Source organism: Canis aureus, chromosome 36 (assembly GCF_053574225.1).
Source record: "Canis aureus isolate CA01 chromosome 36, VMU_Caureus_v.1.0, whole genome shotgun sequence".
NCBI lineage: Eukaryota > Metazoa > Chordata > Mammalia > Carnivora > Canidae > Canis > Canis aureus.
Genome location: NC_135646.1, coordinates 20,357,299 through 20,369,828, shown reverse-complemented (window position 1 = coordinate 20,369,828; position 12,530 = coordinate 20,357,299). Strand labels below are relative to the sequence as shown.

Sequence of the window (12,530 nt, the reverse complement as noted above, 5' to 3'; positions counted from 1 at the left end):
ATAGAAACAAATTAAACTATATCTGAAAGTCTTAATTTATGAGGGGGCTCTAAAAATGTGAAGGAACTATTGAAAGACTGTCACCTGAATCAGCTATGAGTTGAATGAGATGTTTGTTAGTCTTTTCCAATTCAGATTAGCACTCCAGAAGTTTGTCTCAAAATACTGCATTTCTTTAACACACTGTCTACTTTGGTTCATAAAAAAAAAAAATCTTTTTACTTCAAACAACTTCAAAGTTTATTTTCCCACAGAATTCTGAAGGTTTTGTGACTTTGTGAAGCAATTACCTTAGACTTTGGAGAACTTGTTCTAGAATTCTGATATGTCTTCAATTTACAAGCTTGTTGCCATAGGTGATAGATTCTTTCAAACTTCTAAATCTGTTAATTGTATATAACCTATGTTTTATGGTTTACCAACTGAATTTATCTTGTTAATTTAATTGAGTTTTATCTATCATATATATACAGGTCTGACTACCACCCTTAAGGAAAATATTTAAGGTAAGTTTTCAGTTTTCTTTCTTTTTTTTTTTTTTTTTTTTTGCTTTATAAAAATTAAACTCTTTACTTTAAAATGCTGCAGATTCCCATGAGTTGCAAGAAAAAGCAGAGAGAACCCATATACCCTTTATCCAGTTTCTCTCAATAGTACCATCCTATAAAACTGTAGTAAAATATCACAACCAGGATACTGACATTATACAGTCAAGATGCAGAACATTTCCACAAGGATCCCTAATGTCCTTTTATAGTCACATCCATTCCTTTCCTGCCTCCACTCCCTATTTAATGCCTGACAACCACTAATCTGTTCTTAATTTTTATAATTTTTAAATTTCAAAATTATTATATAGATGGAGCCATGCAGTGTATAACATTTTGGGACTAGCTGTTTTCACTCAGCATAATTCTCTGGAAATTCATCCAGGTGGTATTTATCAATACTTTGGTCCTTTTTATTACTATTATTCCATGGTATGGATGTGTACCACAGTTTATTTAGCCACTCACCAGTTGAAGGACAACCTGGGTTGCTTCTACCTTTTGGCTATCATGAATAAGGCTGCTAGAGAGTATTACACTAAGCAAATAAGTCAGTCAGAGAAAGACAAATACCATATGATTTCAGTCATATGTGGAATATAAGAAACAAAACAAATGAGCATAAGGAAAAAAAGGAGAGAGAGAAACCAAGAAATCGACTCTTAACTATAGAAAACAAACTGATGGTTATCAGAGGGGAGGTGGGAGGTGAAATAGGTGATGGGGATTAAGATGTGCAGTTGTTGTGATGAGCATTGGGTATTGTATGGAATTACCGAATCACTGTATTATATGCCTGAAACTAATATTACACTGTATACTAAGGGAAACTTAAATAAAATGTAAATAAAAAATTAAAAGAAATACATCATATTAAATCAACAGGTCAATCTAGGGAGAACTGGCATCTTTCCTATGTTGAGTCCTCCAATCCATGAACATGGTATGTCCCACCATTTATCTAGGCCTTTGATTCCTTGTCAACATTTTGTAATTTTTATCATACAGATCCTGCACATGTTTTGTTAGACTTGTTTAATTTTCTCTGGAGTTATTGTAAATGTTATTGTGTTTTAAATTTTTGTTTCCACATGTTCATTGTTAGTATAGAGAATGCTATTGATTTTTTTCATTTTGAATTTGCATCCTTCAACTTTGTGGAACTCCCTTATTAGTTCTAGTATGTGTTCTTGTTGTTTGTAACTCTTCAGTATTTTCTACATAGACAATCATCCCATCTGAAAATATAGTTTTATTTCTTCTTTTCTAAGCCATATGACCTTTATTTCATTTTCTTGCCCTATTACAATGGATAAAATTTCTAGTACTATATTTAAAAAGAGTAGCAAGAACATATGTCCTTGCTTTGTTTCTGATCTTGAAAGAAGAGCATGCAGGCTTTCACCATTAAGCATAATGTAAACTATAGTTTTTTGCAGATGTGCTTTATCAAATTGAGGAAGTTACCTTCTAATATTAGTTTGCTGTTTGTAATATCATGATTGTGTATCAAATTTTGCAAAAAAACTCGTCTTGTGTTAGTTGATATTACATGATTTTTCTCCTTTTGTCTATTGATATGGTGAATTACAAGACTGATTTTCAAATGTTGACACTAGCCTTGCATAACTTTATCTGGTGAATTACACAGACTGATTTTTAAACGTTGAACCAGTGTTACACTTACACATTGCTGTATAAGTGTGTTTATATACTGTTCAGGATTTATGCATCTAAATTCATGAAGAAAATGATTTGTAGTTTCTTTTTTGTGCTGTCTTTATAGTAGCCTCATAAAATGAGTTGGGAACTGTTCCTTTCTGTTTTTTTGGAATAGATTTGTAAAACTAGTGATAATTCTTTCTTAATTGCTTGGTAAAATTCTCCAGTGAAACCATCTGTGCTGGACACTTCTTTTCCAGGAGCTTTTAAATTACTAATTCAATTTTTCTAATGGCCAATGACTATTCAGATTGATTAATTCATCTTAGTTGACCTAGATAACTTGTAGTTTTCCAGGACTTGGCCCATTTCCTCTGAATTGTCAAATATATGAGCCTAAAGTTCTGGGTAATATTTCCTTTTCATCTTTTTAATGACTACAATAACTGAAGTGATAAACGTTTTCATTCCTGATATTAGTGATTTGCATCGCTTCTCTTTTTGCCTTTGCCAATCTTGTTAGAGGGTTATCAATTTTACCGATTATTTTGAAGAACACCTTCCTTTGTTTCATTGATTTTCTCTATTATTTATTTTTTCATTTTGAAATTAATTGATATTTGCTCTTATCTTTATTATTTCCTTCCTTCTTGTTTCATTTGCCCTCCTTTTTCTAAGTTCTTGAGGTGAGACCTTATTTATTTGAAAATTTCATTTTCCAGTGTATGCATCTAGTACTATATATTCCTTTCAGTGTTGCTTTAACTATGTCTTACTAGTTTTGATACGTTGTATTTTCCTTTTTACTCAGTTCCATGTATTTTTTATCCCATTTTGAGACTTCCTCTTTTACCCAAGGATTTAGAAGTGTGTTGTTTATAAACATTTGGAGGTTTTTCTCTTATTTATTTCTAGTTTGATTGCAAGTTATGTGTTAATAGACATAGATGGCCTCTATATAGTACCACCCACCAGGTTGTTTACTTCTTCACAATAGGCTGAGACTTAGCTCAAAAGCCTGCAAGCACCAAACTAAAACTTGTGCACATCCAACTGTTTTCAAAAATAACCCAAATAAGCAGGTTTTTAGCTATTTAGAGCCTGTCTGCTTTGCATACCACATGAAACTGTGCCCAACATACGTTATCCATAGATAAGATAAACCTTGGGGATATAAAGATCTTGAGTCCCTGTTGCCTTTGGATTTCTCTGACCCAGAGACTCCCTGCTGAGCTGTTGAGTGAAATCACCTAGACCTGTAACCCCCTTTCTAAAAACTTGTCCACAATGAATTTCCTTTCCATCCTTCCCTTTTGAGTGGTAATCTCTGTGCTATAGCCTCCAGGTGGTCTCATGCTGTGAGGGACTCTCCTCACATGCAAACATATTACAGTGTTATTCAAATAAGGCTTGTGCCAGGCTACAGCCAGCTTAAGGTCAAATATTTTTCCCTGATCAGCCTCCAAATCCCTTGAGCCCTCTATATTCTATTATGGTCAGAGAACACAACTCCTTGTGATTTTAATTATTTTAAATTTGCTGAACTTGGTTTTATGATCTATGATGTGGTCCATAAGCTCTAAATAATCCATGGACACTTGAAAACAAGTTGGGTAGAGTGCCATATCCTGTTGGCTGATTGTGTTGTTAGGTCTACATTCTTGCTGATTTTCCATCTAGTAGTTCTATAAATTACTGAGAATGGACTGTTAACATCCCCAATTAACTGTGGATTTTATTTCCTCTTTAAGCCCTATCAGATTTTGCCTCATGTATTTTCAGACTGTTAATTTAGGATTATTATGTCTTCCTGGTGGATTGATACTTTTTTTTTTTAATTTTTTTTTAATTTTTATTTATTTATGATAGTCACAGAGAGAGAGAGAGAGAGGCAGAGACACAGGCAGAGGGAGAAGCAGGCTCCATGCACCGGGAGCCTGACGTGGGATTCGATCCCGGGTCTCCAGGATCGCGCCCTGGGCCAAAGGCAGGCGCTAAACCACTGCGCCACCCAGGGATCCCTGGATTGATACTTTTATTGGTATATAACATCCTTCTTTGTCTCTAGTAATTTTCTTGTACTGAAGTCTATCTAGTTTATCTGATATTAATATAGCCATTGCTGCTTTCTATGATTAATATTTGCATGTCATATGTTTTCCCACTCTTTTGAACTTATTCTTGTAAATAGCATATTGTTGGATATTTTTTATTCACCTTGCCAAATCTGTCTTTAAAATGGTATATTTAGACCCCTTACATTTAAAGTAATTATTGACATATTGGGGCTTAAGTCTGTCATTTTATTTGTTTTCTGTTTGTTTCCTCTATTTCTCATTCCTCTGTTTCTCTTATTTTTTTGTGGGTTGATATTTCTTAAAATCTGACATTGATTTATTTATACTGGTTTTTTTTTAGTATGTTGCTTTTAAGTTTTCTTAGTGATTGTGCTATGTATTACATTTATGTAACATCACAATCTATGGTAATTGATATTTTCTCTCTTCAAATGAAGTATAGAAATCTTTTATTTAGGCCCCTTCACTTTTTTATTTTTATTTTTTTTAAGTTTTTTTTTAATTTAATTTTTATTTATTTATGATAGTCACACAGAGAGAGAGAGAGAGAGAGGCAGAGACATAGGCAGAGGGAGAAGCAGGCTCCATGCACCAGGAGCCCAACGTGGGATTCAATCCCGGGTCTCCAGGATTGCGCCCTTGGCCAAAGGCAGGCACTAAACCGCTGTGCCACCCAGGGATTCCCCGCCTTCACTTTTTAAAAAAGATGTATTTATTTATTTTAGACACAGAGAGAGAGAGAGATTGGCAGGGAGGGGCAGGGAGAGAAGACAGTCAGTCCCAAATAGAGTAGTGCTTTTTGCAGAGCCCAACATGGGGTTTGATTTCACGACCCTGAGATAATGACCTGAGTCAAACCAAGAGTCACTTAACCCACTCTACACCACCTAGGCATCCCTAGGGCCCTTCACTTTTAAAATGTAATTGTCTTAAGTATTTCCTCTACTTACAATGTACATCACAGTAGATAGTGTTATAATCTTTGCTTTAACCATCACATATTATTTTAAAACTCATGAGAAGTAGGAGAGCCTGTAATATTTGCCCATTCTCATGCTCTTTTCTTTCTGAATTTCCAAACCTTCTCATCATATTTTTTTAGAGCCTTTCCTTTAGCCATTCATTAAGAATCTGTTTGCTACCAACAAATTCTCTTAGTTTTCCTTTATCTGAGAATGTCTTTATTTTTCCTTTAACTCCTGAAGGAAACTTTTGCCGGATATAGAATTCATATTGGCCAGTTCTTATCTTTCAGTACTTGCAAAAATGATGTGCCACATTCTCTGGCCTCCATGATTTTAGATGAGAAAATCAGTCATTCAAATAGGTATTCTCCTATAGGTAATGCATTATCTCTGGCTGCTTTCAAGTTTTTCCTATAGTTTTCAAATGTGTAATGATGATGTGACCTGGTAGATTTCTTTGGATTTATACTCTGAGATTTGCTCAGCTTCTTGAATCTGTAAGTTTATGTCTTCCTATAGATTTGGGAAATTTTCAGCCATTATTTCTTTAAATACTTGGTCTTTCATTTCCTTTTCTTTATATTCTCCTCCTCCTCCCTCTCTTCTTCTTCCTCTTCCTCCCTCTTCCTCTTCTTCAATCCCTCTCTTCCCTCTCCCTCCCTCTCTACTCCTTCTGGAAGTTCAGTACATGTTAACTCTTTAGCTGAAACAATTTTTTTCAGTCTGCTTTCTTTCTGTTGTTCAGATGGTATAAATTCTATTGATATTTCCCTAAGCTCACTGCTTCTATCCTGTCATCTCCATTCTACTATTAAGCCCAATCAGTGAGATTTTCATTTTGGTTATTGTATTTTTCAGTTCTATAATTTCCATTGGTTTGGTTTTTTTTGTTGTTTTTTTGCAATTTCTGTGTCTCTGCTGATAATTTTTATTTTTTTCAAGAGAATTTCTGATTGCTTGATGAAGCATTTTTATGGTGGTTGCTTAAAATCCTTGTTAGGCTATTTCAACATCTGATTCATCTTGGTGTTGGCATCTTTTGATTATCTTTTCTCATTTATGTTGTGATATTCCCGGTTCTTGGTATGGCAAGTGATTTCCAAGCATATCCTGGATATGCAGGATCTTATACGATGGACCCTGGATTCTTAAAAAAAAAAAAAAAATTTTTTTTTAAAGTAAACAGTTACCCCGTTGAGATGTAGCATGGGGCCAGCCAGGTGAATGTGGATGTTCAGCTTCACAGTAGGCTCCCCTGACACCACTCCAGCAAAAGTGGGGCAATGACTCATACTGCCTTGCTGCAGACAAATGGGATGAGCATTAAGCATCCTCCTTGGTCCTGATAACACCTTCTCAGTGACAGTGGGGCAGCCACTTGAACTACATTCTGCATCCAAGTATGGATGTAATATCATCTCTCCCCTAGGCTCAATGACATCAAGGATTAGAGAGAGAAAATCAGAGTGCCAAGCAGCCTGCCTCCCCCATTGCTTGGTTTTGCCTCATTGATGTCAAGCAGGGATGGAGGCTCAATTCCCCACTGGATCCCACTGACAAAGGAGGAAAATTAAAGACTACTGCTAACTGGGACTCAATTACCCATCATATTTTGTTGCTACTAATGGAAATGGAGACTCAGCTGGCTACTAGACCCAACTGAGACTACCCTGGTGGGAGAAGCAGAGTTTTCCCTACTTTCACCAGGCAGGGATGAAAAGATCAGCTTCCAGCTTAGCCCCACCAACGGTATCTATCAGGAAAATTGTAGCATTGCCTTGTTCGCTGGGTGGAGATGGCTCAGTCCTACTGCCACCTAATGGGGAAATCACAGTGCACTACTGACCTCCCAGGTGTATGGGTGGGGTATGAGAAGGAAGATCAACTTCCTGCTTTATACCTGCTGAAACCATGTATGGGGAGAGGAGTGTGATTTTTCCATTGGAGTTTGGCTGCAATAGGACAAGCATCACCCAAACAATTTTCTGCTCTTAGCCTACCCTTTTCTGAGTTCCTTGGCTACATGGAATAGGCTTTCCTTGGAGCTTTATTGTCTGTGCCTATTGCAACTCTAGTTGAAGGCTTCAGCAGCATCCTGTTCAGATATATGGGAGCCAACAAGGAAACTTAGAAAACTCATACCATGTCCTGAGATCCCTAGGCAGCCTACCTTCTTCTTTCCATGTTTCAGAGATTTCCTATGCTTGTTTGTTATATGTCCATTTAGTTGTGATGGAAAGGATCTAGGAGGAATGGGGCTATTCCATATTGGTAAAACTGAAATTTCTTCATTTTAATATAATTTTTCATTTTGAATATTTGTAGTTTCTTTTAGCAATGCTATTTAATTGTTCAATGTTTTTATAGTAATTTTTTTACCCTAAACAGTAGTATTATCAGGTTATAGATTAGTAAAGATAATTTGAGATGTCCTTACCCTAGGAATTAGAGGGAGAGCTCATCTTGATTCCTACTTTATTGATATATAGGAAGGCTGTCCTTTCTCCTCTTATTAGCCACCATGCCTCTTCTTAATGTCATGATAATTCTTTTTCCTTTATCCCTTATTTATCTTTCTTTCTGCGTGTATTTCAAAGTGGTGAACTTTTATATACAAAATATATAAATATTGTGTGTATGTTTTTGTACATGTTTCTAAAAAGAAATTGCAGGGTTTTAGCTGAGTATTCTCTTTCCACATGGACCTTGACTGCCTCCAATCTAGATCCTTGGGAATTTGTGGCAGACAGTTCCTCACATTTACAGGTGGCCTTTGACCTTTGCTGCAAGTGATCTAGAGGGGGTAAGGAGTGTAGTATAGTTGGGAGTAAAAAAATATAGAGTATACTTGTGATCATTTGCCTAATACACTACCAACACCATTAGGGGATGTCACAGAGCATTAGTAGAAAAAAACTATTAGTGATAACAGCAAAAAGCCAAAACTTACATGGCAAATAGACAAATATAACATCTATTGGGTGACAACTTTGTATTACTGTGCCAGGTGCCAGAAGATAGAAAGGTAAGTAAGATAAACACTTCATCCAATGTAGTAAAAGCTATGGCTAAATAATCAGCTACAAAGGATAGGCTATTTCTTTGGTTGTAATATGCTAAATTACCTAAAGTGTCACAGTTAATATGTAGCCAAGCTCAATCTGAAGCTAGTTGTCAACTCTCCTTTAACTGTCAGTGCTACTTTGCCTATGCCTACTGCCTACTGAACTTTGTAAATTTATCTCACTTAGAACAATTATATTACTGTAATATTGTGGTTTACTCCAAGTAACCAAGTAAGTCTTTCCCACTACCTCACTATAAGGCCTTTGAAATCAAGAGCTATATTCTGTTCATTTCTGTATCCACAGTTCCTGGCACATAATAAGTACTCATTCAGAAAGTATTCGTCAAGTGCCTAGGTTTCAGACACTATTCCAGAAGAAAGGAATACAAGACACAGAAACTCTCAGCTCTAAATATGCTTACATTCAGGTAGAAAAGATGGACAACTATGATTAAAGATCTCACTACACTGGCATTTAGGAGATGGTTTCCACTTTGCTTAAGAGTCTCTAAGTGAGTCCCCTGGAGACACTTACAGCTGTAAATTTCTGATAAAATTTATCTTCATCAAAATATTTTGAGTTAGGTAGACACAAAAAATCTCTATTTCTCTAGTTCATTGATCTTATTAAAACATGAATTGTTTAAATGGACCTGGTAATACTACTGCTATGAGGGTTCAGTTCAATTCAACCAACACAATGTTCTACATATATTTTCTCACTGAATCACCACTTTTGGTTAAAAAGGCCTTTCATTCCCCATGTCTACCTTCCCTTTCCTGCCCTACGTCCCTGTTAAGTACATTCTTCACAGAATATTCCCAAGGCATCCTATGTGTTCATCTAGTATACTTTATTATAACTCTCTGTTTATTTTTCTATCAGCTACATTCACTAATATATTTTTGCCATCTCAAAGTATTGGGAAGAGGAGAAGGTGCTTCATCATATATACTCTAGAGTCAAATCCCAACTCCCTTACTATGTGATCTTAAACAGTTTATCTAACCTCATTGAGCTTCAGTTTCCTCATCTGCAAAATATAAACAATAACATTGCTTATTTTGTTATGAGGATTAAATGAAATACTGCACATAAAAAGCCTAATATGTTGCTCATCTATATAATTATCGATTAGCATGGTGCCTGCTATCTAGTAGGTATTCAATAAATGTTTCATAAACTAATCCTCTTTAACCTTCAGCTAGTAATGAAAAGACTGCTGCCAGAATGCAAGTCTTCTGACTCAAAATCTTGTTCTTCTGTAACAATTGTTACATTATTACCAATGTAATTGTTACCAATATGAAGCCAGTAATCAGATGGGATTTTGTGCTATTTTTAGATGCATGGATCAGTATGGAAATAATTTCAATTCCAAAACATTAAAATATCCAGGATATTTTGATAGCTTACTGGAACAACGGTATTAAATATTAGAATCAGTAATGCCCTGGCCAGTTGGAATTGTTGCCTTTAAAGTAACTAAACCTTTTTGCATGGAGTTCAAGATATTCATATATGAAATTCTACTATCTAAAAGAGTATTAGTATGGGGTTCTAATGTCTTAGATTAAGGAGCCACTTAGTCATTAAAAATTACAAAGAAAAGCACATATATTTTTCCTCTTTTGAGAGATGGTTCTTATCTACTGGGTGCAAAATATGAAGTAGACCAAATTTTTCTTTCTCATCTTCCAAGTCAATATTTCTTTCTTGCCTGATCATCCCAAGCCACACAACCCTTGTCCCATTTCTAAAATACTTACTGCTGTTAGTCATCATGGCATTTAGACAGTTGAATCTTAAACAACTGAAAATTTCCAAGATGCAAAAATGGAATCCAGTATAATTAATTTCAAGTATTAATGGAGAAATGAGATGAGGAGAACAGATTCTTTAAAACTGTTCATATCAAAATAGATGGGTAGAGGTAGTCTATGCTTTCCTAGTGCTCTTGTGTGTTGCCTATTAAACAATAGCTATATGGGGGAAGGCAGAAGTAAAGAATTCAAAAGTTTAGCCTGTTAAAGTTAATGTTATATTTATGTTGCTTTATAATAACTTATAAATTTATGATAAACTATGATAAAATATATAATAAATTTTATTTAAATAAATTCATAATAACATGCTTTCTTGATGAAAGAAGTCAGTAAATATTAATTCAAAACAATGTAAAATATTAATAATGGTTTTAAAGGATATACCAATCTACTTACTGATTTTCCTTTTTTATTTGTATTTTTTTGTCCACAAAACTGACTTTGCATTACCCTATCTGAAAAAGAATGAAAAAAATGATTATATAAATAAGTTGGCACTTGTGGTATTTGACAAACATGTTCTACTGGCTTATCTGTAACTAATAATGGTGCAGCATAGCAATTAAGAGTACACGCTCTGGAGCCAGACTGCTTGGACTCAAACAGTCTCTGCAACTAACCATCTAACTTTGGACAAGTTATCTTGGCTCCATCTCAGTTTCCTCATCTGTCAAAGCATAAAGATCCTGTGTCATAGGGCTGTGTGATTTAAAGGGCTAATGTATGTAACACTGTGTCTGGAACATACCAAGCACAAAATGAATGGAAGTTCTGTTCTTGTTACTATCACTACTACTCCCTTTGCTCTGATTCCTGATACATTGTACCCTTGGGTCTGTCACTTAGTAAGTTCAATTGCTATTTTCAATAGTATTGTTAAAGAGTGTATGTTAAGTGATTAAAATGAAATGTCATCATGAGCTAGGTTTTTATGTACATAAAAGATTGTCTTTTAGTCAAATGATAGTAAATGTTTATATGGAGTACTACTTTTCTGGTTCTTAATGCTGATTCAAAAAACAAATTAAAAACCAAAAACCAAAAAACAACTCATCATTGCACTCCAGGTGGTTCTGAATGTTTTTGTGGCTGTTAAATTTTATGCACATTAATCAAATCTGTGCTTGACTGGATGTTTAAAAAATTGCTATTACTCATCCTTCTTGGAGCCTCATTTTTGTCTGTTCTCTAGCAGTCATTTGGGTAAACTTCCATCACACATCTGCTATTCATACCCACCTCTATAAAGCTGTGTAGACAATCTACATTCTAGAAAACTTCCATGGATAATTCTATATTTCCTCAAGAATTCATGACCCTAGAAAGGAATCTTAAGAAATAAACTAAAAGAATTTATCAAGTATGGAATGGAACAACTATGGCCTTCAATGATTTATGGTGTTAGACTGAAATATGTTTGCAAATATATATATTTAATATATATGTTATTTATATTTAATATGTATTAAATAACTTATGTATATTAAATATATACATATATATAAATGGAAAAATATATATATTTATGTATAGGAGTGACAGGTATCTCAAAAAGCAGCTCTAAAGTAGTGGGGCTAACCATATTCCTCTAATTTGTTTATAGGTAATAAATCAAGGAATTAAAAAAGTGAATAAAGTCTAAATGCACTGCTTTACACTTATATAATGTATGCATATATTTTTATAAAAGCAAAACTAACCTATATTTGATTTTAATTTTTAAAAATTTTTCAAGCTTTTTTAAAATTCTTGTTAGTGGGCAGCCCCGGTGGCGCAGTGGGGCAGCCCCAGTGGCGCAGCAGTTTAGCGCCGCCTGCAGCCCGGGGTTTGATCCTGGGGACCCTGGATCGAGTCCCACATCAGGCTCCCTGCATGGAGCTTGCTTCTCCCTCTGCCTGCCTCTGCCTCTCTCTCTCTCTCTCTCTCTCTCTCTCTCTGTGTCTCTATGAATAAATAAATAAAATCATTTAAAAATAAATAAATAAATAAATAAATAAATTCTTGTTAGTTAACATACACTGTAATATTAGTTTCAGGCATAGAATTTAGTGATTCATCACTTACATACAACACCCAGTGCTCATCACTACTAGTGTCTTCCTTAACCCATCACCCATTTAACCCATCCCCCTCTACCACCCCTCCAGTAACTCTGTTTGTTTCCTATGGTTAAGAGTCTGTTTCCTGGTTTGCCTCTCTTCCCCCCCTCCCCCCCATATTTTCACCAAATATGTCTCATATGTGGGATTTAAGAAACAAAACAGACTTTCTCTGGCTGACTTATTTCGCTAGCATAATACTCTCTAGCTTCATCCATGTCAGCGCAAATGGCAAGATCTCATTCTTTTTTAAGACTATGTATTATTCCATTGTATATACAAGT

At 35.0% G+C, this 12,530-nt stretch overlaps 1 protein-coding gene and 1 long non-coding RNA gene across 18 annotated transcripts in view; one reads left to right on the top strand and one right to left on the bottom strand.

Moving 5' to 3' along the window:
* Nucleotides 1-12,530, bottom strand: part of CATSPERT (catsper channel auxiliary subunit tau) — a 132,599-nt gene that overhangs the window by 43,533 nt on the left and 76,536 nt on the right. For all 17 annotated transcript variants that reach the window (XR_013373133.1, XM_077885409.1, XM_077885410.1 and 14 more), the window contains one exon: nt 10,544-10,602. Coding sequence is in view for 16 of the 17 variants with exons in the window: in XM_077885409.1 (XP_077741535.1) it covers nt 10,544-10,602 (59 nt within the window). In the remaining variant the exon portion in view is untranslated. The remainder of the gene's footprint in view (nt 1-10,543; nt 10,603-12,530) is intronic.
* Nucleotides 369-12,530, top strand: part of LOC144306115 (uncharacterized) — a 39,136-nt gene continuing 26,974 nt past the window's right edge. Inside the window, exon 1 of the long non-coding RNA XR_013373136.1 lies at nt 369-506. This is a non-coding gene — a long non-coding RNA (uncharacterized LOC144306115). The remainder of the gene's footprint in view (nt 507-12,530) is intronic.